The sequence below is a fragment of the Ceratotherium simum genome, chromosome 16 (assembly GCF_057802395.1).
Source record: "Ceratotherium simum simum isolate JZ-2026a chromosome 16, ASM5780239v1, whole genome shotgun sequence".
Lineage (NCBI taxonomy): Eukaryota > Metazoa > Chordata > Mammalia > Perissodactyla > Rhinocerotidae > Ceratotherium > Ceratotherium simum.
In genome coordinates this window covers 47,044,975-47,069,253 of record NC_141915.1, presented here as the reverse complement: position 1 = coordinate 47,069,253, position 24,279 = coordinate 47,044,975, and the positions used below count along the sequence as shown (strand labels likewise).

The window sequence follows — 24,279 nt, the reverse complement described above, 5'->3', positions numbered from 1 at the left end:
TGTAAAGCAAAGTCAACATATGATAAGACTTGAAAGAGTTTCCTTCATCTGAGACTCCCAAGTGACTAGGAGAATTAGACAGCTGTCTGTCACCATAAGCAGAGCCCGTGGAGCCTAGAACTCTGTACACAAAATCGTATCATGATGCTTGTTGTCCTTGCCCCCAGCTTTGAAGTTGAGGACAGCATGGCTGTGTAGCCCGTGGGGTTTTAATTGCTGGAAATACCTCATTTCTGTGCAGTCTCATGCCTGTGGATTTTACTCTGTTCCCACACTACTATGTCAGCGTCCTCTCACCCCACCAGCATCTACCCCAAGGGATCAGGAGCGTCCTCTTGATTTATGCCTGGGAGAATCTAGGGTGGGAGAAGTTCTGCCATTTTTGACAACAGCAAACATAAAATTGACTTTGTGTGTGTGTGTGTGTGTGAGAGAGAGGAGGATTAGCCCTGGGCTAACGTGTTGCCAGTCCTCCTCTTTTTGCTGAGGAAGATTGGCCCTGAGCTAACATCCGTGCCTATCTTCTTCTATTTTATATGTGGGACACCTGCCACAGCGTGGCTTGATAAGCCGTGCATTGGTCCTTGCCCGAAATCTGAACCTGTGAATCCCAGGCTGCTGAGGTGGAGCATGCGAACTTAACCACTAAGCCACCTGGCTGGCCCCATAAAGTTGACTTTGAGAAAAGACTTCTTTCCAATTTAAGAAGTAATGCCTGCTCTTGTAGAAATTTTGAGAAATATAGAAAAAGTGGGGGAGTCACTTATATTTCCAACAAAGATAACTTACAATTAGCATTTTTTTTGCCTTTCCATCTAGTTTTTTCTATGTGCATTGAAGATTTTCTCCTCAGCTGCATTAATACTCTGTGTACAATGTTATCTTTTCTCCTGAACATAATAGTATAAAGATTTGTACGTTTTAAATTTTTATTTTATTTTATTTGTTTTTTTCCCCCAAAGCCCCACTAGATAGTTGAATGTCACAGCTGCACATTCCTTCTAGTTGCTGTATGTGGGACACAGCCTCAGCATGGCCGGAGAAGCCGTGCATCAGTGCGCGCCCGGGATCCGAACCCGGGCCGCCAGCAGTGGAGCGTGCGCACTTAACTGCTAAGCCACAGGGCCGGCCCAATGTTTTAAATTTTTATGAGCCCTTTTAGAAGCCTTAATTTTCTGCCAAGTGGACATTCTATAATTTAACCATATTATTGAATAGTGAGGTCATTTGTAATGCTACCATGAGCAACTTTGTACAGAAAACATTTTCTATATTTTGTGTTATTTTAAAACTAGATTTTATAGAAATGGAATTAATGGATCAAAGGGAATCAAGGAGAATGAACACTTGAAAGCTCTAAGATTGCCATATTGCTGCCCCAACGGGGTGTATCCATTTAGCATCCAGTCACATTCTCATCAACAGCAAAATTGATTTTTAAGCCACAATTTTGCTTTTCCTAATGGGAATATCTAGTACCACCCCAGGTATCTGACAAGGTGATGATTTTGGTTTTAAAAGTCCTTGATATGTCAGATAGTGACACTGTGACCCACTGTCCACTGTGGGTTGTGACTGGTTCTTCCTTCTGTGTCCATCCCCTGAGTTATATGCAAATTTCTTGATAGCAGTTCTATTCTGCTCTCAGTCCTCTATCCAATCTCAGTGACAATCTTAAGAGCTTACATTTGTGTCTTTGTGTGTGTGTTTTCTACAGTGCCTTTCCATATGTTATCTCGAGTAGGTAAATTTAAGTTATCGGTACAACTTGTGAATTGGTCCTGGGAGCCCTCTAGGAATCTTGATATTTTGAGGTCTGTCTGATGATGCCTTTGTTGTTGTTCTTTTGCACAGATCCGGTTCTGCAGGTTCCAACACATGTTGAAGAGTAAGTTTTCTGATTTGTTTCAGTACTTCCCTTCAATTCATTTCCTTAATTATTCAACAAATATTTATGAAGCTGGGAGTTGCTGGGAGTACATATGTGTGTAAATTTAAGGTATAATGAGAATGATTGAGACATCTAAAGTCTTACAGGTGCTATGATAGAAGCCTGTGTTGGGGAGAGGATGGTCAGTTCCTTGGAGGAGGGAGGCAATGGTATTAAAAAGGCTTATTTGAGAGGAAACTTAAGTTTTGAACTTAAACTTCCAAAGTCCTCAGGAGGACCTAAGGGTTTAGATCTCTCCCTCCTCACTGTTACACCATGGAGAGGAAACAGGAACGTGACCTGCTACTAGAGTGTGTGTGTTAGAGTAAAGATGGATGGCACCGGTAAGAGCCTCAGGTGATGGTGCATCCTAAGCAGAGAAAAGATTCGGCAAGGGGTTTCTGAGCGACTAGTCCTAGTTCAGTCTTTAGCAGGTTAACTTCACCAAAGACCACCTTGCATCTGCTTCATGGGAAGCTACTGACTGAGAGACCTTGACCCATCTCCTTGGCAAGTTCTTTCTGATGTCAAGCTTTCAGAGTCTGCTTTTATGGCCTCCAGTTTAAAAATAAATATTTGTTGAACACTGAAGGTAGATTTTTTCTACCTGTTTATGTACTATGCCATGCTATTAAATATTAATTGCTGAAGTTCTATACACAATTGACTTGGAAGCTGAAAAGTAGTCTTGCTGGATTCTTTTCATGTATTTTACTTTTATCCAGAGTGCTTTGACCAAATGATGATTTACTCTTCTATGGTTTTGTACTGTTTTTCCTTTACAGGTTGCTTTTTTCCACTCAAGTATAGTATACACCACCACAGGGATATTTTATTTATGGCTAAAGTGAAAGAGCAGTGGGTGGAATTGTCTGATATACACACATACACACATCCCACTTCCCCTGCCCCCATTCATGGCTTTGCATGGCTTTGATATTTTGTTCTGTGCCCTGGGCTATAATTTATCATTGATACTTATTGCTTACTCTCTAGGCCTGCCTTCCTTCCAGATCCCAATGATGGCAGCCTTTATACACTGGGAGGCAAGAATAACGAAGGCCTGACGGTGAGTGTATTTAGTGTCTTTGTGTACTTGGGAGGTTCTAGACCAGTGATCCTCAAATTGTTGCTTAAAAAAAAAAAATTCTGGGGATTCTGATTCAGGTGGTCTGGAGTGGGACCTGGGCATCAATATCTTTTCACAGCTTCCCAGATGAGCCTTTAAATGGCAGCCAGAGTTCAGAAACATTGATCCAGACCAGGAGATTCTCATGGTCCAGCCAACACACTGGAAGGATATAATACTGCCTTTAGTAACAGAATTCGCTCTAACTAGTGATTCTCAAGTTAGTTTGAGACACTGCCCACCCCCCAGCAGACATCCCCTTGTGGAAGGGGCATGTGATATTCCATTCCCATCTCCGTTTGAGAAGCTAGACCGGTGGTTCTCAACCTTAGCTGCACATTGTAATAACCTGGAGAACTTTGAGTCTAGGTCCCAATTCCAAAAGTCTCCATTTAATGATCTAGGTCATCAGGATTTTTAAAAAGCTCCCCAGATAAGAGACTTTAGAAACAGGCCCACATATATGGTCACCTGATTATGACAAAGGTGACACTGCACTGCAATGGGGAGGGATGGTCTTTTCAATAAATGGTCTGAGTCAATTGGGGATATCCATATGGAAGAAAACCTTGACTCCTGCCTCTTGGATTGTATTAAAATTAAGACTTTTTCTTCATTAAGAGACGCCGTTAAGGGCCAGCCCCGTGGCTTAGCGGTTAAGTGCATGTGCTCTGCTGCTGGCGGCCCGGGTTCAGATCCCGGGCGCGCACCGACGCACCGCTTCTCCGGCCACGCTGAGGCCGCGTCCCACATACAGCAACTAGAGGGATGTGCAGCTATGACATACAACTATCTACTGGGGCTTTGGGGGGAAAATAAATAAATAAATAAAATCTTTATTAAAAAAAAAAAAAGAGAGACGCTGTTAAGAAAGGCAGGCCACAGTTTATTTGTAATACACATATCCAACAAAGGATTCATATTCTGAATATATAAAGAACTCTTATGGATAATTAAAAAAAGATAGACAACCCAATAGAAAAATAGCAAAAGAGGATATCCAAGTGGTCAATAAACATGAAAAGGTACTCAGCTTCATTAGTCATTAGGAAAATGCAAATAAAATTCACAATGTCATACTACTGCCCACTCACTAGAATGGCTAAAATGAGAAAAATGGAAAAAGAAGAGAGGTGTTGAGGGGGAGTGGAGCAACCAGAACTCTTGGACACTGCTGGTGAAAGTGCACATTGGTACATCCAGTTTAGGAAATTGTTGGCAGTATCTGTTAGAGCCTTATGACCCAGTAATCCTCTCCCAGGTTACATACCCAATAGAAATGCATGTATATGTTCACCAACCCAAATATACTGTGGCACTATTGTAAGTAACCAAAAGTGAAAACTACCCAAATAGCATCAATAGTAGACAGGATAAATCAATTACAGAATAGTTATAAAATTTAATAGTCTACACCAATGAGAACAAACAGTCTATGACTATGGACAACAACAACATGGATGAAATCTTACCAACATAAGATTAGACAAAAGATGACAAACAAAAAAGGCTGTGCTCTGGATGATTCATTTATATTAAGCTCAAAGACAGGAAAAACGAGTCTATGCTGTTTTGAAGTTAGGATAATGATTACCTGAGGGAGTTATGATTGGAAGAGAGGGCAAGAAGGGGGCTTTCAGAGTGCTGGAAACGTTGTTTCTTCATCTGGATGCTGGTTACATGGTTGTATTCACTTTGCAAAATTTAACTGGGCTGTACGCTTATGTGTGCTTTCCGTGTATGTTCTGCTTCAGTAGAAAGTTTTAAAAGCCTACAAGTGATTCTAATGTGCAGCCAAGGTTGAGAATCACTAGTCTAGACCATAGTGGCTTGTGAGCTTTAATTTGGGTATTTTTAAATTATTTTATGAATACCTGTGACTGAAACAGATGGGAGGAGAAGGGCAAACCTTGTGTAGACGTGTGTGTGTTTCACCTTCAACATCTCTTCACAATAGAGCCTCTGTTTCTTTCTTTCTTGTGTGTGTGTGAGGAAGATTAGCCCTGAGCTAACATCTGTGCCCATCTTCCTCTATTTTGTATATGGGACACCGCCGCAGCATGGCTTGATGAGCGGTGCGTAGGTCTGTGCTGGGATTTGAACCTGTGACCCCCCAGGCCACGGAAGCAGAGTGCACGAACTTAACCACTGCACTACTGGGCCGGCCCTGAGCCTCTATTTCATAAGCACTTTGTTTGCCAAAAACTATGTTGAGAGATTTGTATAAGTTGTCTCATTTGAACCTCTCAGCAACCCCCTGGGATATAGGTGTTGTCCCCATGTTAGACATGTGGAAACTGCACCTGGAGAGGTGAAGGAAAGTGCCCAAGACCAAAGCCTCAAGTGTTGGACTTGGGACTTGAAGAGCTTTAACTTCCAAGGGATGCTCTGACCAACCTCCCGTGCGTGTCTTCCTCTGTTGGGGTTTAATAGTCCAGGAACGTGTTCCAGCTTGGGCCCTGAATCGGGAGGCCTGTAGCAGTGCTCAGCAGAATATATAAAGAATATTATATATTCTTTATACCACAGGACACCACAGACTCCAGACTGGAAGCCTTGCAACGACTTTCTGATTCTCAGAAACATCTGGCAGAAACCTAGTCCTTACAGCCTCTCTTTGGCATTTTTCCTTTTCTAAGGCTTAGTTTAAATGTTGAGATAATGGGAAAATCCAAATTGTTGATTATTTAAAGTTCTGTTTACTAAAGCTAGAGAGAAATCTTTTCTTTCTTGGAGAAAAAGCTAACAATATAGTAGAAGGAGGTATCTATAGAACAGTTTCAAGAACACAGAATGTTCCAAAAATAAAGTATACTGAAACAAACAGTAACCAAAAGAACTGGTCAGATGTCAGCTGTAGACTCAGAAGAATCGGTTTTATGATGAAATGCAGTTGAAACATGTGTATTCCTTTGAGTTTCTTTTCCTGGCACCTACCATAACTTCCTCCTAATACCAAAAGGCTCGATTTTCTTCTGTTTTTCAGTAGAGAATTATTTACTAAAGAAAACATCAAAAGTTTTCTTTCCACTTCAAACTCCTGTGTTGCCCACATAGTGATGACTTCTCGTTTCCCTTGGAGCTTCAGCTGGGTACTGAGGTTGCTTTTCTTCAGAGTTAGTCTCATGGCTTGCTCCCACTCTGAAAAGCATTGTTGTTCTCCTCAGTCTAGCCGGCTCTAGGTCAATTTTCCAAGATAGGAGAATTCTTTCTGCTTCTCTTAGAATTTCAAAGATTGTATAACTCTCCATATTTGTAAGTCTTTTCAGAAAAGGTTTGTATCGTCCCCAGAAGCTTTCTGGACTAGAAATTTTGAGAGGCTTCTCAAGTAAAGGAGTTAGTAGTGTTTACAGGGACCTGGGAGCTAAGGGCTTGTCCAAAGTGGGTATGGAATCCTGGGACACCTCTTCCCCTTGGTTTCCAGTTAGGAAAACTCCCATCTACCATCAACAGTGCTTCTTTCTTTTTAGGTGAATTTAGTAACAGAAACAGACTGTGCAGTAAAATTGTAAAAATTGCATAAGACTTGGTTAACTTATTTTTTTTCTTTGACATTTTTTGTTTTTTGAAGAAACTTCCCTTTACCATCCCAGAGTTGGTACAGGCATCCCCATGCCGAAGTTCAGATGGAATTCTCTACATGGGTAAGAGTTCCTGTTTTCAACACTGATACTTTGATCTCTTTGGAAATGAGCCCCAGAATCTGGGAAAGTGGCATGTCTGAGAGGTGTGTGCAGTCCCTCCCCCACCAACCCTTCTGGGAAAGGTCTTTCTTGCCTTGGTTGTGCTTGTTCACGCCAGGATCAGCTGACCAATTAAGAAAGGGTTCCCCCCCTTGGGAGCAGACTTGACACCATTAATATGGTTACTCATTTAACAAGCTTTTAGCTGCTGTGTTGACCTACCCCTGCCATTTAAAGATTGCAACATACCCAGAAGCAATTGGATGAAATTTAAAGTGAATTCAATAGTCTGAGCCAAGGAAGGGAAGCTAGGCTCTGCCTATTAATTATAGAGCTTTCTTAGTATTTCCTGCTATCAGAATATTGGATAAAAACAGCACTTAACAGCTTGCCTATATAAGCTGCCTTCATACCTATGGGGGGTCACATCTTTCAAAGCATCAAATCACTTGCTTTTCTTTTACCACATTGCTGCCAAAATGTCAATAAAAATGCATTTGTAACACAAAGGAGAGCTGTTTTTATCTTGCAATCATCGTAATAATATCCTGTATTTATACAGCAGCTTTCTTTCTGAGGAACTGAAAGTGCTTATTGCCTATTCATGCCTCGGGAGGTTTCTGTGTATTTCTGGGTGTCAAGTGCAGGCTGAATTTTAAGTTTTTGCTAAGGACTCTGGGGCTCCTGCTTCCTTCCACACCTTCAGAAGGAGGAGGCCCCCAGCCCAGGGATTCAGAGGAAGTGATCAGCACAGGCTCTCTCCTCCGGGCCATGCCCCAGGCCCATGAGACCATCTTCTGACCAGCTGTGTTTTCTGTCTGGTCTTCAGCTTTTGCCAGCGATTCATCACTTATGGTGCATTTAGGATATTGTGTTCCCGTCATCTTTGTGTGGTGCCCTCTTAAGTCAGTTCATTAAGCATGTTTAAAATTGTGGCAGTTACCCAATCCATCCGTTAAAGTGCTAGCTGCGGGCCGGCCCTGTGGCTTGGTGGTTAAGTGCACGCGCTGCGATGCTGGCGGCCCGGGTTCGGATCCCGGGTGCGCATCGAGGCACCACTTCTCTGTCCATCCTAAGGCCGAGTCTCACATACAGCAACTAGAAGGGTGTGCAGCTGTGACATACAACTATCTACTGGGGCTTTGGGGGCAAAAAATAAATAAAAAATCTTAAAAAAAAAAAAAAAAAGTGCTAGCTGAGGTTATGCAGACTGTAACGGTCCTTGAAGTAAGCAAAAGGGTGCTGTGCCAGATGGAAAGGGATCATGGTCACAGCTGTTTGGTGATGTTTTCACTCTACCTTCAGATCTTTTTCATATTAAGAGTTTATCTTTGAGAACAGAACATTTTGAGAAGGACGAGTTGCACACGTGTGTACTTGGCCTGTATGCTACATCTGTTAGAACTAAGTGTAGCTTTAGGAAATTCTAATGCCCTGTGATCTTCCTGGCATCTCAGTACTCTGCTTCTAAGAGTCCCTTGAAATAGGAAATTTGGCCAGTAAGTTAGGAAGATACAAGTAACCAGGGGCCATGCCTTACATAACAGAAATGCACACATCACGGTGAATGTGTTGACCTTCAGATGAGAGGCCCCTTCTACTGACTCACCGTTACCAGGATGCCCTGGTGTGTGTACTATAGATACATATGCTTTGAGTTTTCCTAATAGTGTTGTTTGGCTATGTTGTCCACCTGTTTAGACCTTTTAATCAGCTGACTGAGGTGAGGGGTGTAGTATGTGGCTGGGGAATAATTTACGGGCTGGTGTCAGGGGCTGAGATAACTTTGGCCTCATTAGCACCAGGTTGCAACCAACTCTGCTGCCCAGTCACGGGTCCCAGCTAATTAGAGTCATAAACAGTAATTATAGAGCTTTTCACATGAGGTCTCATCAGTAGAGATGTTGAGATACATGAATGATGGTTACCAGAGAGTTGAACCCCTGGGTACATTTCTGTATTTATATAGGTCCTAGTCTATGGCAAAAGGATTGCATTTTACCGGCCAAACTTCATATTTAAGGCCACTAATCAAAGCAATAAAATCTACGAGTTACTAGGTTTGGAGAAATTTTTATACCATGATTAGGTTGTTAAGTTACTAGAAGACCCAGTGGCCCAAGAAGTTTTATTATTTTCCTATTACCATTTACCTTGTCACCCTGGGAGCATCATGGAAATGTCTTCAACAACGGCAGGAATTTCAAGCCTGTCTCTCAGCACAGAGAACATCTTAGGCTGCTGTCTTCAGCAGTGATGTTTTTTTCCATGCAGAACAAGTGTAAACCACAGTGTGTCCTTGTGACCTTTCAGGTAAAAAGCAGGACATTTGGTATGTTATTGACCTTCTAACCGGGGAGAAGCAGCAGACTTTGTCATCAACCTTTGCAGATAGTCTCTGCCCATCGACCTCTCTTCTGTATCTTGGGCGAACAGGTAAGAAGGAACTGTTACCGAACCAAAAGTGGGTTCACCTCCTGGTGTGTTAAAATCAGATTCTCATCCAGAAGTAGTTGTCACACAAAGTAGAACTTTTTTGCAGCAGATAGGAGACCACGTGTAATCATTTCCAAAGTCATGGCTGTCCCCAGCACGGGACAGCAGGGGCCTTTTATTTTGGATGGGGAATGCATATTCAAAAGGGAGAGGTGGGCATTCGCTTGTGTAGGCTCCGTTGGAAAACATGCTTCCACATATGCTGCAGGTTCTGGGTATAAGGCCTAAGCTCCTCTCTTAAACAGTAAAATGCTTCCGAACCCAGCCTTGAGTTCCTCGGGGCAATTAGTCGGTGACAGAACCTTTTGTCATGTATAACCTGCTTGTTTCCAAAAAAGGACCTGAAGTAACCCCCCACGGGCCTCTGCCTCTGGGCTTCATTCTCTAGAAGGTGGCCAGAGCTGTCTCCTCCAGACACTGATTTTACCACATTGTTCCCCTTTATAAGACCTGTCAGTGGCTCCCCATTGTCTGGGGGATTACAGTCCAAACTGCACCACTGCCCACTAAGCCCCGGGATGCAGCTGCTGCCTCTGTCACCTCCTCCCTCGCTGCATTTCTCTCACTTAAACATTTCCAAACAGGATGAACCACCGGCAGTTCTCAGAATAAGCAGTGCTACTTTTACAAACTTGGAATAGAGGGGTCCGTCTCCGCCAGGTACACACGTTTTGGCCTGTGTGGCCAACGTCCTCTCTTCTTTTACAACGCTGCTCAAAAGTCAGCCTCTCTGTGAAGCCTATTCCCCACCTTGCCGCCCCTCTCCCCACCAGGGACGGCAGCTCTCCCATTTCTGGGCACACACAGCAGTTTTAGGGGTCTCTTGTAATAGCCATCTCACTGGCTGTCATTGGCTCTTCACAGGCATCAGCAGCACCCTCTCACCACGCCATTTTCTATCTCCTCTCTTTTCAGCCTTATTCTTCTTCTTAACACTTGTCACTCTGTGTTTCTAAATCGTATCTGCCTATTTTCTGCCTCCTGCACTAGACCGACTGTCACCTTCCTGAGGGCAAGACTTGGATCTGTTCACCTGCCGTATCTCCACACCGGGCACAGTGCTGACACGTAGTGGGTGTTCAGACGTTGGAGCGAGTGGCGGATGGGTGCAGGGATGGGCGCCTTATTCATTTTATGTGTGCAGCACCTGACATATACCGTCCTCCATAAAAATTGTGGGATGGACAGTTAAAATAGAGCTAAAAGGGGAAACAAGAAAACATTTAGAAGGAAAAAATTATGCCAAAAACCTAGGATGAAATCATTACAGTTGAGCACTAAATATAGGTCTAAACATTGAGGTAGCCAAGGCTTTAAAAAAAAGAGACAGAGTGGGGGCCAGCCTAGTGGCTTAGTGATTAAGTTCACACGCTCTGCTTTGGCGGCCCGGGGTTCGCAGGTTCGGATCCTGGACACGGACCTGTGCACTGCTCATCAAGCCGTGCTGTGGCAGCATCCCACATACAAAACAGAGGAAGATTGGCATGGGTGTTAGCTCAGAGTCAATCTTCTTCACCAAATAAATAAATAAATAAATAGAAAAAGAGATAGAACCTTCCTTCAGGTGCTGTGGAAAACAGTGCTTTTCTAGAAATGAGTGAGACTACTCTTGGGCCCTGTAGAATCTGGCTGGGCTCTTCTGTACATAGGGGAAAGGTCTCTGTTAGATTTCAGGACTCTCTACTCGCTGCCACCTCCTGGTAAAAATCAAGTATTCCAACTTTAGTGACTGCTTAGAGTTTGTTTACTGTTTCCATCAAGTAAAGCCTTAGAGTGGTTCCACCTTCAGCCAAGAATAAATATTGTTTGGTTTTCGGATAGAGTTTGAGATGTTTGAGGGAGTTGGGATATGCTCTGGCATTAGGTGGGATGTGTGTGCATGGGTATAGAAAGCCCCATTGTTTCCGTTATCTATTGCTGTGTAACAAACCACCCTAACTTAGTGGCTTCAAACACCAACATTTTATTGCTCACGATTCCGTGGGTCAGGAATTCAGGAAGGGGATGGATGTCTCTACTCCACATGCTGTTGACTGGGCTCACTCAGATGTTTGGGACCTTGGTTCAACTCTACACAGGTATCCTGGACTTCTTTACATGGCGGCTGGGTTCTTGTCTTGAGTAAATGTGGACGTTACAATGCCTCTAAAGCCTGGGCTCAGAAGTCCCGGAATCTCACTTGCACCACAGTCTGTTGGTCAAAGCAAGTCACAGGGTCAGCCCTGTGACCCAGGTCACCCCTGAATCAAGGGGTGGGGAAATAGAGTCAACCTCTTAATGGGAAGACTGACACACACATTATGGGAGGGGGAGAGTTGGTGGTGGTGATCTTTTCAGACATTCTACCACAGTCCTCCCTCTGGCTACAGTAGTTTACAACCCTCCCACCTGCAGAATATACTCAACGCATCAGTCTCAAAATCCAGCATCTTGTGATCTACATCAGGTTTGGAGGTGGGTGAGGCTCCTTTTGATCTGGAGACCTGTGAATTAAAAAGACAGTTACCCCTCTCCCCCTCCTCCCTCCCACCCCCCCCGACATACAATGGTGAGACAGACAGGATAACTACAGTAAACATTCCCATTCAAAAAGGGAATGAGAGAGAGGCACATGGCAGTCACTGGTCCTTAGTGATTCTGAAATCCAGCCAGGCCCATGGTTTCAGGTTTCCTTACTCTGAAGGCAGGGAAGGGCCCAGTCTTGTCCTCTGGGATTGATTCCTTAATGTATTGTTCTCAGGAGCTCTTGCTCCTGTCCTCTGAAAAGTTCTTTCTTTTCCATAAGAAATAGTTAGTGTTTTATAGCTTTCTCAGTCTGTTTCTTGTCCTTTGAAAGTTGGGGTTCTAGAGGCCTTTTTTTTTTTTTTTTTTTTCATTTTAACTACCTCTAGTCTTTTTACTCCATGCTGGTATCACTCCTTTAAAAACTTTGTGGGCTTCCCATATGCCAAATTATAGTCTACTCCATTAGATTAAATCTCTGTACTTTGTACTATGGGACAACACTCTTAGGGTTCTTAGAACCCTCTTACTTGGCAGAGGTCTACAAAGTACCACCTTAAATCCTTCTGAGGACTTAAAGAAGGGTCTTATAGCCTCACCCTTGCTTTGTTCTTGACCCTGAGGCCACTTTTTACATTGAGAATCTTTTCTAGCTGGAGCATCAGTCCTAGACCCTCTATATTTCCTCTTTAAATCAGTTTGAAAACTACATGGTTTCTTCTATAGCTTATCCATCTTGCATTATATCATACGCAGTTAAGAGAAACCATTTGGCACTTTCTTCATTCTGCGTGGAAATCTCCTTAGCCAGTCCCACAAGTTCATTAGGTCCTTTCTTTCTATTTTCCAAGTGACTGCAAGCAGTAGTCCTACTAATTTAGTGTCACCACTAAATAACCTGTGTCACCCCTTTTCAGCTTCCAGTAGCAATTTCCTTACTGCTCTTTCAGTCTCCACGTTGACTTTCAGCCTCCATCTGCTACCTGGTTCAAAGTCAATGCCACATGTTTTAGGTTTTTGTTATGGCACCATCCTACTTCTAGGTATCAGTTTCTAATATTTGCTATCTATTGCTGTATAATAAATGACCCCAAAACTTTAGTGGCCTAAAATCACACTGGGATATTGCTCCTGATTCTGTGAGTCATGAGTACAAGGACATGGTGTGGCATGTCCCTGCTCCACATACTGTCACCTGGGTTCACTCATCTGTCTGAGACTTCAGTTCTCCCTCACATGGCCTTTCTCTTTCCACATGGATGGCCTGGACTTTTTACATGTGATTTAGGGAGGATTTGTCTGTTGTCATTGAAATAAGGTCAGCACCTCAGCAGGTGCTGTGGCCGCTCCAGGTAACAGGCTGGTGTGTATTCTCCAGAGTACACCATCACCATGTACGACACCAAAACCCGCGAGCTCCGGTGGAACGCCACCTACTTCGACTATGCAGCCTCACTGCCCGAGGATGACATGGACTACAGTAAGTGCTCCTGGGTTTGCAAGGTCAGGTGGGTACTTGTGATCTATGAGGAAAGGATTTCTCCAGAAAGCTGGATTTTCTTTTAAGACACTCTTGGTCACCAGGATGTGGACTTGCCAGGGACTTCTAGTAAATACTTCAGCAGTCACTGTTGAAGGCAGGGGCCTGGGTGAGAAGTGTGGAGGGGAACCCAAATAAAATGGTGGTGAGTTTAGCCTGAGAGGAGGGAAGATACACTTTGTTGAGTCTCTCTGCGTCACAGAAGAAATTTACTACAAGCCCATGGGAAGCAGAGTTAAACATCAGCTTGTGACACTAACAACCCACTCCCTAAATGAGGCTCATCCCCTAGTTATTTCTCTAGTAAACATTCCTAACTCAAATGAAGACTAAAAACCAATTTTACCATCTTAACCCTGGTATCTGAAGTCTGACAGAAATCTCATCTGTGTCAGATGTGGGCAGTGTCGTGGTCAGCTCTGACTTTCAGCTTGACCCATAGATTTGAAATGATTGCTAGAAAATGCCAGATTCGTAGGCATCTCCATTGGCTGCTTTCTCCTCAGTATTTACTGTAACTAATTGAATAGAGTGCTAAAGAACGTCACCAAGTAAATTGTATTCGAGAGTGATCTTCTCTTATGTTTATAAACCAGGCTGCTCCCAGTGTCTTGATATTGTAGAGCCTGCATGAATTCATTGGAAACAAGTACAGTTATTCAAAGGAGATCTGAGAATACTCCAGAAGTCTTGTTTCCTCTAGCTGAGTGACTACAACTTGCCAGGAGAGGAGAGGATGTGGTTACAAGATGGGGTGAGGCTTGACATGCTTTGTTTATTTCCTCTCTACAGAGATGTCCCACTTTGTGTCCAATGGTGATGGACTGGTGGTGACCGTGGACAGTGAGTCTGGCGACGTCCTGTGGATCCAAAACTATGCTTCCCCTGTGGTGGCCTTTTATGTCTGGCAGCGGGAGGGTCTGAAGAAGGTGATGCACATCAACGTCGCTGTGGAGACCCTGCGCTATCTGACCTTCATGTCTGGGGAGGTGGGGCGCATCACCAAGTGGAAGTACCCTTTCCCCAAGGAGACGGAGGCCAAGAGCAAGCTGACGTGAGTTGGGGAACTCAGGGCAGAAGAGGCAGCTGTGACCCTGACGTTCTGGTCCTGCTGAGGTGTGGTGTACCATACACTGGAGACCAGTGGGCTCGGGGCAGACATCTCCAAAGCCACAAGGAATAAAGAGCCAAGACTGTCTCATTCAGGAACTTCAGAATATAACTGGGGGGCAGCCCTTGAGGCTTCAGAATTCTTAAATATTAAATAAATTAAAATTATGGGTGGGGATAGGAAAGAGACTACTGGTATAACTACAGTACAATGTGGATATATATCAGGTGGTGGGAATATAAGAGATGTATTTCTCTTTTAACTTCCCTTATTTTCTAAATTTTTACTCTAAGTTATATTTTAAAAATCAGGAAAAAAGTGTTACTGTGTGTGTGTCTAAGACTCAGCAGGCTTGTGTTCTCCATCCCCACCTATTAATAGGTCACTTAGCCTTGCTGCGCCTCAGTTTCCCACTTTACAGAGCTGTGGAGAAAAATCAAATAAGATAATGTGCAGGAAAGTGTTCTCCAAATTGTACAACACCATTCAAATGTAAGGTGTTTGCTGAGAGAGGTTTAGTAGATGACGAAGCCCAAATTGGCTAGTGATAGTAACCAGAAGGGTCTGGAGGTGCAGCCCCACTTTTTTACACCGACAAAGCAAAACCCCCACCCCCTCCTCGATGCCCCAGAGGGCCAGAGGACCCAGCTGGGGGACCAGAAGTCTCACCCAGTTTGGAATTTTTTGTGCATCCCTTTGCTTTAGGTATCCAGATTAGAGCAGTTGACTATTTCTCAGGGCTTCTATAGAAGCTCTAGAATCCTTAAGAATCACAAGATAGAATGGTGGTGGTTCTGGTGTCAGCTCAGTTGTCAAAACGTGCTGGCCAGCGCTGTCTTAGAGGCTTTGCGGTGGCTGCACTCATTCCTTCTCTCCCAGGTGATCGTTCCTTACAGTCCTTTTTGCAGGCCGTCTATGCAGCCCTGCCATTTGCAGATGAGGAAACAAAGCTTGCAATTAGGTGACTTGTACACCATTTGAAGGCAGTGAATGACAGCTGGGGCCTGCAGTCCAGTTCTCCTGGTTCCTAGGGCCTTCACACCCCCGCTGCTCGGAGTGCTAGGGGCTTAATCTGTTATTCCTGTGGGTGGTATTTGGGGCTGTGATACTTCTCTCCAAAAAGCCCCCTTTTGTGGGATCCAGAAATGAAATGACTGGAATGCATGTATTCGTTTTTCTCGTAGGCCCACCTTATATGTTGGGAAATACTCTACCAGCCTCTATGCCTCCCCTTCAATGGTACACGACGGGGTCGCCGTTGTGGTAAGTCCTCTACAGGGGGCTCAGAGACGCAAGCTTCTAACTGCTCCTATTCCATTTTAGCAAAGACTGACTTTGAATCATATGTAAACATTTTGTTGGTTAAGAATGCAGGACACAGATCTTAAATCCTCAAAAACAACTTGTACACATACCATGTTCTACTTCACGAGGAGAGATGTATGACACAGGCACCTTCCTAAGCCCAGGAAGCCGTGGTTATTCCCCATGGCTTCCGAGTTCAAGTCTAAGCTGCCCAAGCTGGTGTTCATGGGCCTCCTCGATCCAGTCCCGCGGTGCCCCTCCTCCACCCCGCTAGTGTCTCGGGGAGTCGCACAGTCCCGCCGAGTGCATCTTCTCCCTGATTTCCAAAAGTTCCCTGTTCATCTTTCTTAGCCTTTGTTTGGGCTGCGCCTCACACTTCAAATGCTCTCCCTTCTTCCTTTTCCCTACTCAAATCCTTTCCATCGTTTCGTGACCTATGCCAAGCCTCCTCAGGTCTTGCCAGTCTGCCTCCAGCGCTCCGTCTCTGAGTGTCCGAGGCATCATGATCCTGGCTGCTCGTTTGGGTCCTTACAGTGCTTGAGCTGTTTGGTTGGCATCTCTTGTCTTTACAGTGAGTTGGCCGCTGCTCCTGTGAGCAGGGCAGTACCTGCCTTGGTTGCAGCCCCAGCAGTGCCCCAGCTAGCACTGGGCTTGCGGCTGGAGCTTACTCCCCACTGGTGAGTCGCATCAGTTGTGGGCTGGTAGATACCCACACGTTCTCCTTCACTTATTCTGCTGCTCACAGTAGCCTCTTAGAATTCCACACACGTCTTTCATATTCCCCAGTTCCCAGAAATAAGAATTTAAAAAGATGCCCATGTTAAACACATCAGTGCAGCACTGTCACGTCCTGAGGGAGGAGCTTCTCCTGCCCAGTCTTAGGGGCTTTGTGTCTTGCTCTGACTGTCTTGGACCAGCCCCATCTGGAGGTATGGCAGTCCTTTCAGCTCTTAGGACCGTCACAGGGAAGGTCTACTACTCACCTGCAAGGGCTGCCCCCAGGCCTCACTCCACTTCTGTCTTCGCAGCCCCGAGGCAGCACTCTTCCTTTGCTGGAAGGCCCCCAGACCGACGGTGTCACCATTGGGGACAAAGGGGAGTGTGTGATCACACCCAGCACGGACCTAAAGTTTGACCCTGGGCTCAAAGGGAAGAACAAGCTCAACTACTTGAGGAACTACTGGCTTCTGATAGGTAAGAGTTGGTTTCTCCTCGCCTCAAGTGATGACATGCTGCCTCCTGGTGGGCGAAAGCCAACCTTGCCAGTTACTGTCCTCAGCTCTGCGTTGTGCTCAGTTCATGTCCAAGTTAGTCTTTCAGACCTGGGAACATTTTTACCTGCAAGGAAAATAAACAAGGTAGCTGTGTTACCAAGTCAGTTCTCAAAAAGTGTTTAACTAATGTTCCAGAACTCAAGTACTAAATGATGTAAACTTTGTGCAGTCATCTGACACATTGAATGTCAGTTATGTGCCAGGCATTGGCATCAGCACTTCAGAATACATTTCCTTATTCCTCACAACAACCTTGTGTGAGGTAGACACCCTTGTTATTTCCACTTAAGGTTAAGGAAGCTGAGACAACTTCTGTGGAAGAATTCACTTGGAGTTGGTGTAGGCGTGGGAGTGGGGGTGAGGGGTTGGGAGAAGAGAGAGTTGAAGACTCATTGAGGATGCTGAAGAGTTAGAGGCTGGACTTGGGTCAAGGAGCCACAGCGGAAGTCCCAGGTGTGTGTGGGAGGTCCCTTTTCCCTTTTCTTCCATTGTTGCTGCCATCACTGATGCCCTGGGGGTGAATTGGAGGTCCTGTCAGCCAGAGAGAGAAGAAGTTGAGATGACACCAAAGGCAGTGAGTGTGACAAATGAAGGCAGAGGTGAGAGGAGCTGTGTTTTTGGCAAGTCTCCCACGTAATTAGAGCAGGACAGAGTTTTCTTGAATGTGGTTTGCCCTTTCTGTCACCTCCCCCAATTCTGCGTCCCAGCCCCAGAGGTGGCAAGAGGTGGGGATGCAGCCCCAGGGGAGGCAGGAGGTAAGTGCGGTGCCGGAGCACACGGGGTGATGAGGCTTCTCTTCCCCATTCTCCCTCTTGGTGCCTCGCTGGTACTGGGCAGAGAGAGGGCAGGGCTGGGGGCGCAGGGAAGGGGATGTGCAGCGGCTTGGGAGAGTGTGGGGCCCGGGAGGCAGAAGAATCTGGGGTCTGGATGGTGGTGTAACTGGGGGTTTCAGGGGGAGACTGGGTGTACTGGAGCATTGATGGTTCCCCTTGTAGTTATCTAGGTCTTGTTCTTCTTTGTGCATCTTGATTCCTCGTAGCCATTTTTCTTTTGGTTATTATTTTTATCAAATAATGGGCAAAGAAGATAACAAAATAATTCTACTTTTTTTTTTTTAACAGAAGTAGTTTGGAAAGTATGTGTGAATGGGCCCGTGGTGAGGAAAAATAGCTGATGAGCAGAGGTTATTACAGTTACAAGGCTGCTTAGTTTTAGGTGCCAGTTAAGGGGTACATAAACTGCATACCAGTGGTTAAGAAGTGAAAAGATTGCTGGAAACTAAGGAAATGTGTATGTGAGACTAAAAAACATGGGAAAAAAGTCTTCATGGCTTAGTTGAAAAATGGCATCCTTTTAAAATGGAAAGGTTGTCCAAGTAAGGAAACTGAGAAACCCAACAAAGTGTAAAGAAGTAATTAGGAAGCATCCCACAGTTCTGAAGTCCCTTTTGAGGAACTCCAAAGCTAGTCATTTTTGAATAAGGCTATGGGACTACTTGACAATCTTTGTGTAGACTGGGGGCCACAGGTAAAAAAGCATATGCTCTTTTATGTCCAACTATGTCCTTTAGTTTGGTTTTTGTGGAAGACATTAAGGATATCCCCACATTCCCATTAATCTTGAAAATAAAATGAATCCACTTAGCTTGTGTGGTGTGTTCTGTGGGTTTCCCGAGAGCAGTGGCCCTAACCTGAGGTGCTCTCAGCTTCACCTGGGAGCTTTGTCAGTTAGGCACACCTGACCCCTGGGTCCTGATTCAGTGGATCCAGAGCAGGGCCCATGCTTTTTGCTCTGGAGCCTGGACATAATTAATGATGATAGATAGATAAATCGCTAAGACCAGGTACAGTTTGTACAAAAATGTTTCAGGATCTCATGATTACGTTTGAAGAACAGTTGGTTGAGTGTGCAGTGTGATTTTGCTAAAGGCCCAGCTATGGGAGAAGCTTGTTTATAAGAAGAAATACAAGAGGAAGAGGGGATTCAGGCTGATCACTTTCATAGCAGACTGTTGGTAGACACCCTACCAGAGGGGTAGGACTTGGAGGGCTAAGAGTGGGCTTTGGGGATGGGGCAGGCAGGGCCCTGTGGGGCAAGGTGGCATGTAGAAGGGCAACCTGATTTCTCTTAGAGCAAAGGTCTCTTGTTAGCCTCGGAGGTACCCAGAGATAGTCACATTCAGATCCCTGGGCCCCACCAGCAAGTCTGAGTTGGGGGTCTGAAACCAGCAGACCACACATGAGGAAATCCTGCTCCATGGCAAAGCATGTCTCAGAGTTCTTTGGCCAACAATGGGAAACCAGTGGCGGTTCAAAACAAAATTAGGTTTCCCTTAAAGAACAATGTTATGCTGTAGATAGAGAACTGACATAAAGATAGGGAATTAAAGAGGATTTTTCCAGATCAAGAAATGTACATAGCTTGCACTAGCTCTTGTTTGTTTTTATCTTGGCAGTACATATAAAATCTTTGATAGGTTTGGGAGAACAATGGAAAGATCATAGGGTGAGATCTAATCGCAGTGAGAGAACAAAAAGGAAAGTTTGTCAAGGTGCTGAGAGCCCATTGTGAGAGTGTCAGCTGGCTCTTTTGGGTGTATGTGGAGTCATTTAATTTTAGAGCTAAACAGATTATGAAGCATTATCAAATCCCAGTTCCTTATTTTATTCAACTTTGTCTCTCTTCTGGTAATTTTATGCAATAGATACTCAATAAACCTGTAATGAATACTAGGTGGTCTTGAAATAGTAGAGAACAGTGAATGAACGCTGAGAGAACTGTGACCCCCTATCCATCTAGCAAATACGTCTTAGTGCTCTCTTATGAGTAATTCACCGTTTCCCAAGATGGAAGCTCACATTTAGATAATGGGAATAGAATTCCACCTGAGCAATTTAAATACCAAGATGGGAGTTGATACCCTTAGTGGAGCAATGTTACAAGGGTAAGGGTTGAGGGGAGAACTCCTTGAACTTTTAATGAAGCTTCATAAAGCTTCAGCAGCGTACAGCCTAAACTAGGAATTATCCACACAAGTCTTGCTCTGAACGTCTCCCAAACATCCTGATCCCTCTCATGACAAGGATACTTCTTTGCTGCTCATTATGAGATTCCGAATACTGTATACATGCCATTGAGTAGTAAAATTTCTGTCTTGATGAGATTTTTCTGGTAACTGGCTCTCCTTTTCTCTCACTTTACAAATGTGAGCATTTGCATTGTGGACCTCTCACGGGTAGCAACTGCTGCCTAAGCTTAGCGTTGAGTGCTGCCAGTGCGTGGGCACTGTTCTCATTAAAGGTTTCGTTTCCTTTCCTAGGACACCATGAAACCCCACTGTCTGCGTCGACTAAGATGCTGGAGAGATTCCCCAACAATCTGCCCAAACATCGGGAAAATGTGATTCCTGCCGATTCAGAGAAAAAGAGCTTTGAGGAGGTGAGTGGGGAAGTGAAGTTAGTCACTGGCTCTTCGTGTCAGGTTTGGGGGGATAAGCATTTGCCTTTGTCTTTAGAGCCTGTGGTCTCCTCAGGAGGGAGGAGAATGCAGAGGAATCCACAACAAACAACAAACTGTTAAAGACTGATGGGGAGGGAGGGGAAGCAATAGTGAAGCTGTGGGAGGGGCTGTAGGACCGAATGGGTGGGGTTTGGCCTGGAGGGAGAGAAGCAGAGGTAAAGGCCTGGAGGTGGGAATAACCCTGGCAAGTCCGGCTCTGGGGCTGAGGAGACAGGCCTGACCAGATCCAAGGCTACCAGGTAGGGAGCAGTGGGAAATGCGATCACATGGATGCAGAGGAAGCATGCTACCAAGACTTGAGCAAGCCTGGCAGTGGAGTGAAGAGTTGATGAAGAGGAAGTGGGGAGACCTGAAGTTTCATGAAGCCAAGAGTGGCCTGTTAAAAGTGGCCTGGGTTGGCTGCTTGGTCTGGGAGGGACACCCCAGGCTACCTCAGAGCGGAGCATTGGGCAGTGGGGAGGCTTACCCAGGAGGTAGCTGCTGTGAGGTTCTGACTTGGGTGACCCTCCTGCAGCCCTGGGGGGAGAGAGTGTGCTGGTCAGGGTCTCAGCTGGCGACAGATGGCCACCCAAATTAGGGTAATTTGAGGGGAGTTTAATAGAGGGACTGTTGACACAGTAGACACTTCCAAGGGTTCTCTTAGCGTGCTTTGGCTTGAAGTGAGTGCAGAGGGAGTGGGGACCCCAGACCAGGAGCCTAGAGCTTTAGTTGAGGTAGTCAGCAGCCCCACAGAACTTGACCTCATTCTCCTCCCTCTGTCTCGTGTGCTGGTGTCCCAGTTAGAAACCAGAGGGCAGGGGAGACCATTGCTCTGCCCATAGGGGGCAGCCTTCTGGGGCACAAGCAGGTGGAGACGGCTGGAGAGTGGCTCTGCAGGGGGTTGGAGCAGGCCAGTGGAGTAGGGGTGGGCATCCAAAGGCCATTTGGGCTTGGCAGCTCCTACAGCCCCACCGTGGGGGACCCAGTGACTGAGAAGGGGCCTGGGCTATGGGCAGGGTCAGAGGAAAATGAGAGAGGCTGGCTAATGTGGGGACCACGATCACGACAAATTCACTTCAGAGATTTACACATCTCTGGAGGTAGCCAGGTCGGAGAAATATATTGAGTCCTAAAACAGTGATCTTGGAAAGCGTTGGTGCCCTAAAATCTTGATCTGATTTTGATCTTATTAAAGTCAAGCATATTTGTTATTGAACGCTTAGAAAATAAAAGTATAAAGAAGAAAATAAGACAATACCCTTAATCTAACACCCAGAGATAGCCACACTTGAGATTTTCATAATCATCCAGTCTTGAACAGTCTTTTAAAAGTCCATTAAAATACTCTGACGTACATTTATATGGTAGTAAGACGTAACTTTTTTAAACAAACATACTTGAGTGAATATAACCAAATGAGTGTTGTCCCTGGTCACATGCTCAGCAAACATTCCTCAGCTGCCTGCTGCACACCAGCCATGCCACACCCCCGTGCACATGGGAGAGGGCAGCTGGAGGGGGAGAGAAGGGCACTGTGGGCAGAAGTCTGGGGGGCTGAAAGGGGTGAGCATGGGGGGATGCCGAGCCCTGCGCTCACTGAGGAGGCTGTGTTCATTTCATTGGGCAAACAATAACAGCATATCTGGAACACTGGATGTTCAAGAACAAATCTGCATTTTTCTAAACTGTTCTTGAAGTCCTAGAGATTCTGAAGAGCTTGGGCAGAAGCTCCACTTTTATCCGATTTAATTTGGAGCTTCTAACTAAAATTTTCTTTAATAAAGGGTTCTGATGCTTTTCAAAAACTTTGAAAAATAGTGGAATACTTCAATAAATGATTTTGTTTTTGGAGTCTCACTGAACGTTTACAAGCAACATAGGAAAGCTGCTTTATTGCCTTATAGCCGCACGTGCATGTGTGTGTATGTGGTATTCCTTTTTAATGTGAAATGGTATTACTAAATTGACTACCAACCTTTTCACCAGACTTTGTTACAGACCATTTCAGAGTTTTCCCGAATATCAAATCTGCTGTGAAAGGAGGAAGTATTTGCCTTCAATGAGGATTTTCAAAAGAATATAGGATCTGAAGAAGGCACTTTCAACAGTATTGCTCTAAAAACTTTGTTTTTTCTTTTTTTTTTTTTTTGGAGAGGGAGAGTGGGCATGAGCTAACATATGTTGCCAATCCTCCTCTTTTTGCTGAGGAAGACTGGCCCTGAGCTAACATCTGTGCCCACCTTCCTCTGTTTTGTATGTGGGACACCACCACAGCGTGGCTTAATGAGCAGTGTAGGTCTGCGCCCAGTATCGGAACCCTCGAACCCTGGGCCGCTGAAGTGGAGCGTGCGAACCCAACTGCTACGCCACCGGGCTGGCCCCTAAAACCTATTTTTGAGTATGATAATATCACTGCAATGATGCATGGCTTCTCAAGGCAATCGCTTTGATAAAGGCAACAATTATCTGGCTTTGTGATCTTTGGGTGGGCTTTAAAAAAATCCGCAGTACAGTATAGTCATTCCTTGTAGTCATTGCTTCTCTTGATTGCTCGGCTCATTTATATCTGGCTAGAAATTTTGCAGTGATGTAGCCACTCTCTCCCATACAAGGTTATCAACCTGGTTGACCAGACTTCAGAAAATGCGCCTACCACCATTTCTCAGGATGTGGAAGAGAAGTTCACTCATGCCCCTGCCAAGCCTGAGGCCCCCGTGGACTCCATGCTCAAGGACATAGCCACCATTATCCTGTGCACCTTCCTGCTCATTGGCTGGGTGGCCTTCATCATCACCTACCCATTGGTGAGGCTTGGCCCCTTCCCTTTGCCCTCCTGCATGTTTCTGAACTTCTGTGCCCATCACCTGATGTCAGTGGGGTCCAGACAAAAACAGCAAACAAGCAGATACTGCAAATAAGCAGATGCGTTTTGTTTCACTTTTAAAAGTTGGGGCTGGCCCCGTGGCGTAGCGGTTAAGTGCTCGCACTCTGCTGCTGGCGGCCCGGGTTCGGATCCCAGGCGTGCACCAACCGCTTGTCAGGCCATGCTGTGGCGGTGTCCCATATAAAAGTGGAGGAAGACTGCTGGCGGCCCGGGTTCGGATCCCAGGCGCGCACCAACCGCTTGTCAGGCCATGCTGTGGCGGTGTCCCATATAAAAGTGGAGGAAGATGGGCACAGTTAGCGCAGGGCCAGTCTTCCTCAGCAAAAAAAGAGGAGGATTGGCATGGATATTAGCTCAGGGCTGATCTTTCTCACAAAAAGAAAAAAAAAAGTCAGTATTTGCTTATCTTCAAAAACATTGAAATTAAAGAGACACTAACTTCTCAGGAAAGGACAATTTTGTACCTACATCTTATAGTTTAACTGATGGTAAAAACTGATCTGTAAGCCTTGCTTGCAGATCATTTTGAATAGTTAACTGTTTTCTTTTACTTTTCTTAAAAACTGCCTGTTAAAGATATCAGATAGAGGGGGCTGGCCCCGTGGCTTAGTGGTTAAGTGCGTGCGCTCCGCTACTGGCGGCCCAGGTTCGGATCCCGGGCACGTACCGACGCACTGCTTGTCCGGCCATGCTGAGGCGGCATCCCACATACAGCAACAGAAGAATGTGCAGCTGTGACATACAACTATCTACTGGGGCTTTGGGGAGAAAAGGGGGAAAAAGAAGAAAGGAGGAGGATTGGCAATAGATGTTAGCTCAGAGCCAGTCTTCCTCAGCAAAAAGAGAAGGATTGACATGGATGTTAGCTCAGGCCTGATCTTCCTGACAAAAAAAAAAAAAGATATCAGATAGAGTGAAAAGGCGGCA

At 45.2% G+C, this 24,279-nt stretch overlaps 1 protein-coding gene across 2 annotated transcripts in view; it reads left to right on the top strand.

Moving 5' to 3' along the window:
- Positions 1-24,279, top strand: part of ERN1 (endoplasmic reticulum to nucleus signaling 1) — an 83,313-nt gene that overhangs the window by 41,687 nt on the left and 17,347 nt on the right. For both annotated transcript variants that reach the window (XM_087441422.1, XM_087441421.1), the window contains exons 3-12: positions 1,855-1,888; positions 2,927-2,999; positions 6,631-6,703; positions 9,056-9,178; positions 13,119-13,220; positions 14,073-14,334; positions 15,576-15,654; positions 16,725-16,890; positions 20,290-20,408; positions 23,081-23,272. In XM_087441422.1, the coding sequence (XP_087297548.1) occupies positions 1,855-1,888; positions 2,927-2,999; positions 6,631-6,703; positions 9,056-9,178; positions 13,119-13,220; positions 14,073-14,334; positions 15,576-15,654; positions 16,725-16,890; positions 20,290-20,408; positions 23,081-23,272 (1,223 nt within the window). The remainder of the gene's footprint in view (positions 1-1,854; positions 1,889-2,926; positions 3,000-6,630; positions 6,704-9,055; positions 9,179-13,118; positions 13,221-14,072; positions 14,335-15,575; positions 15,655-16,724; positions 16,891-20,289; positions 20,409-23,080; positions 23,273-24,279) is intronic.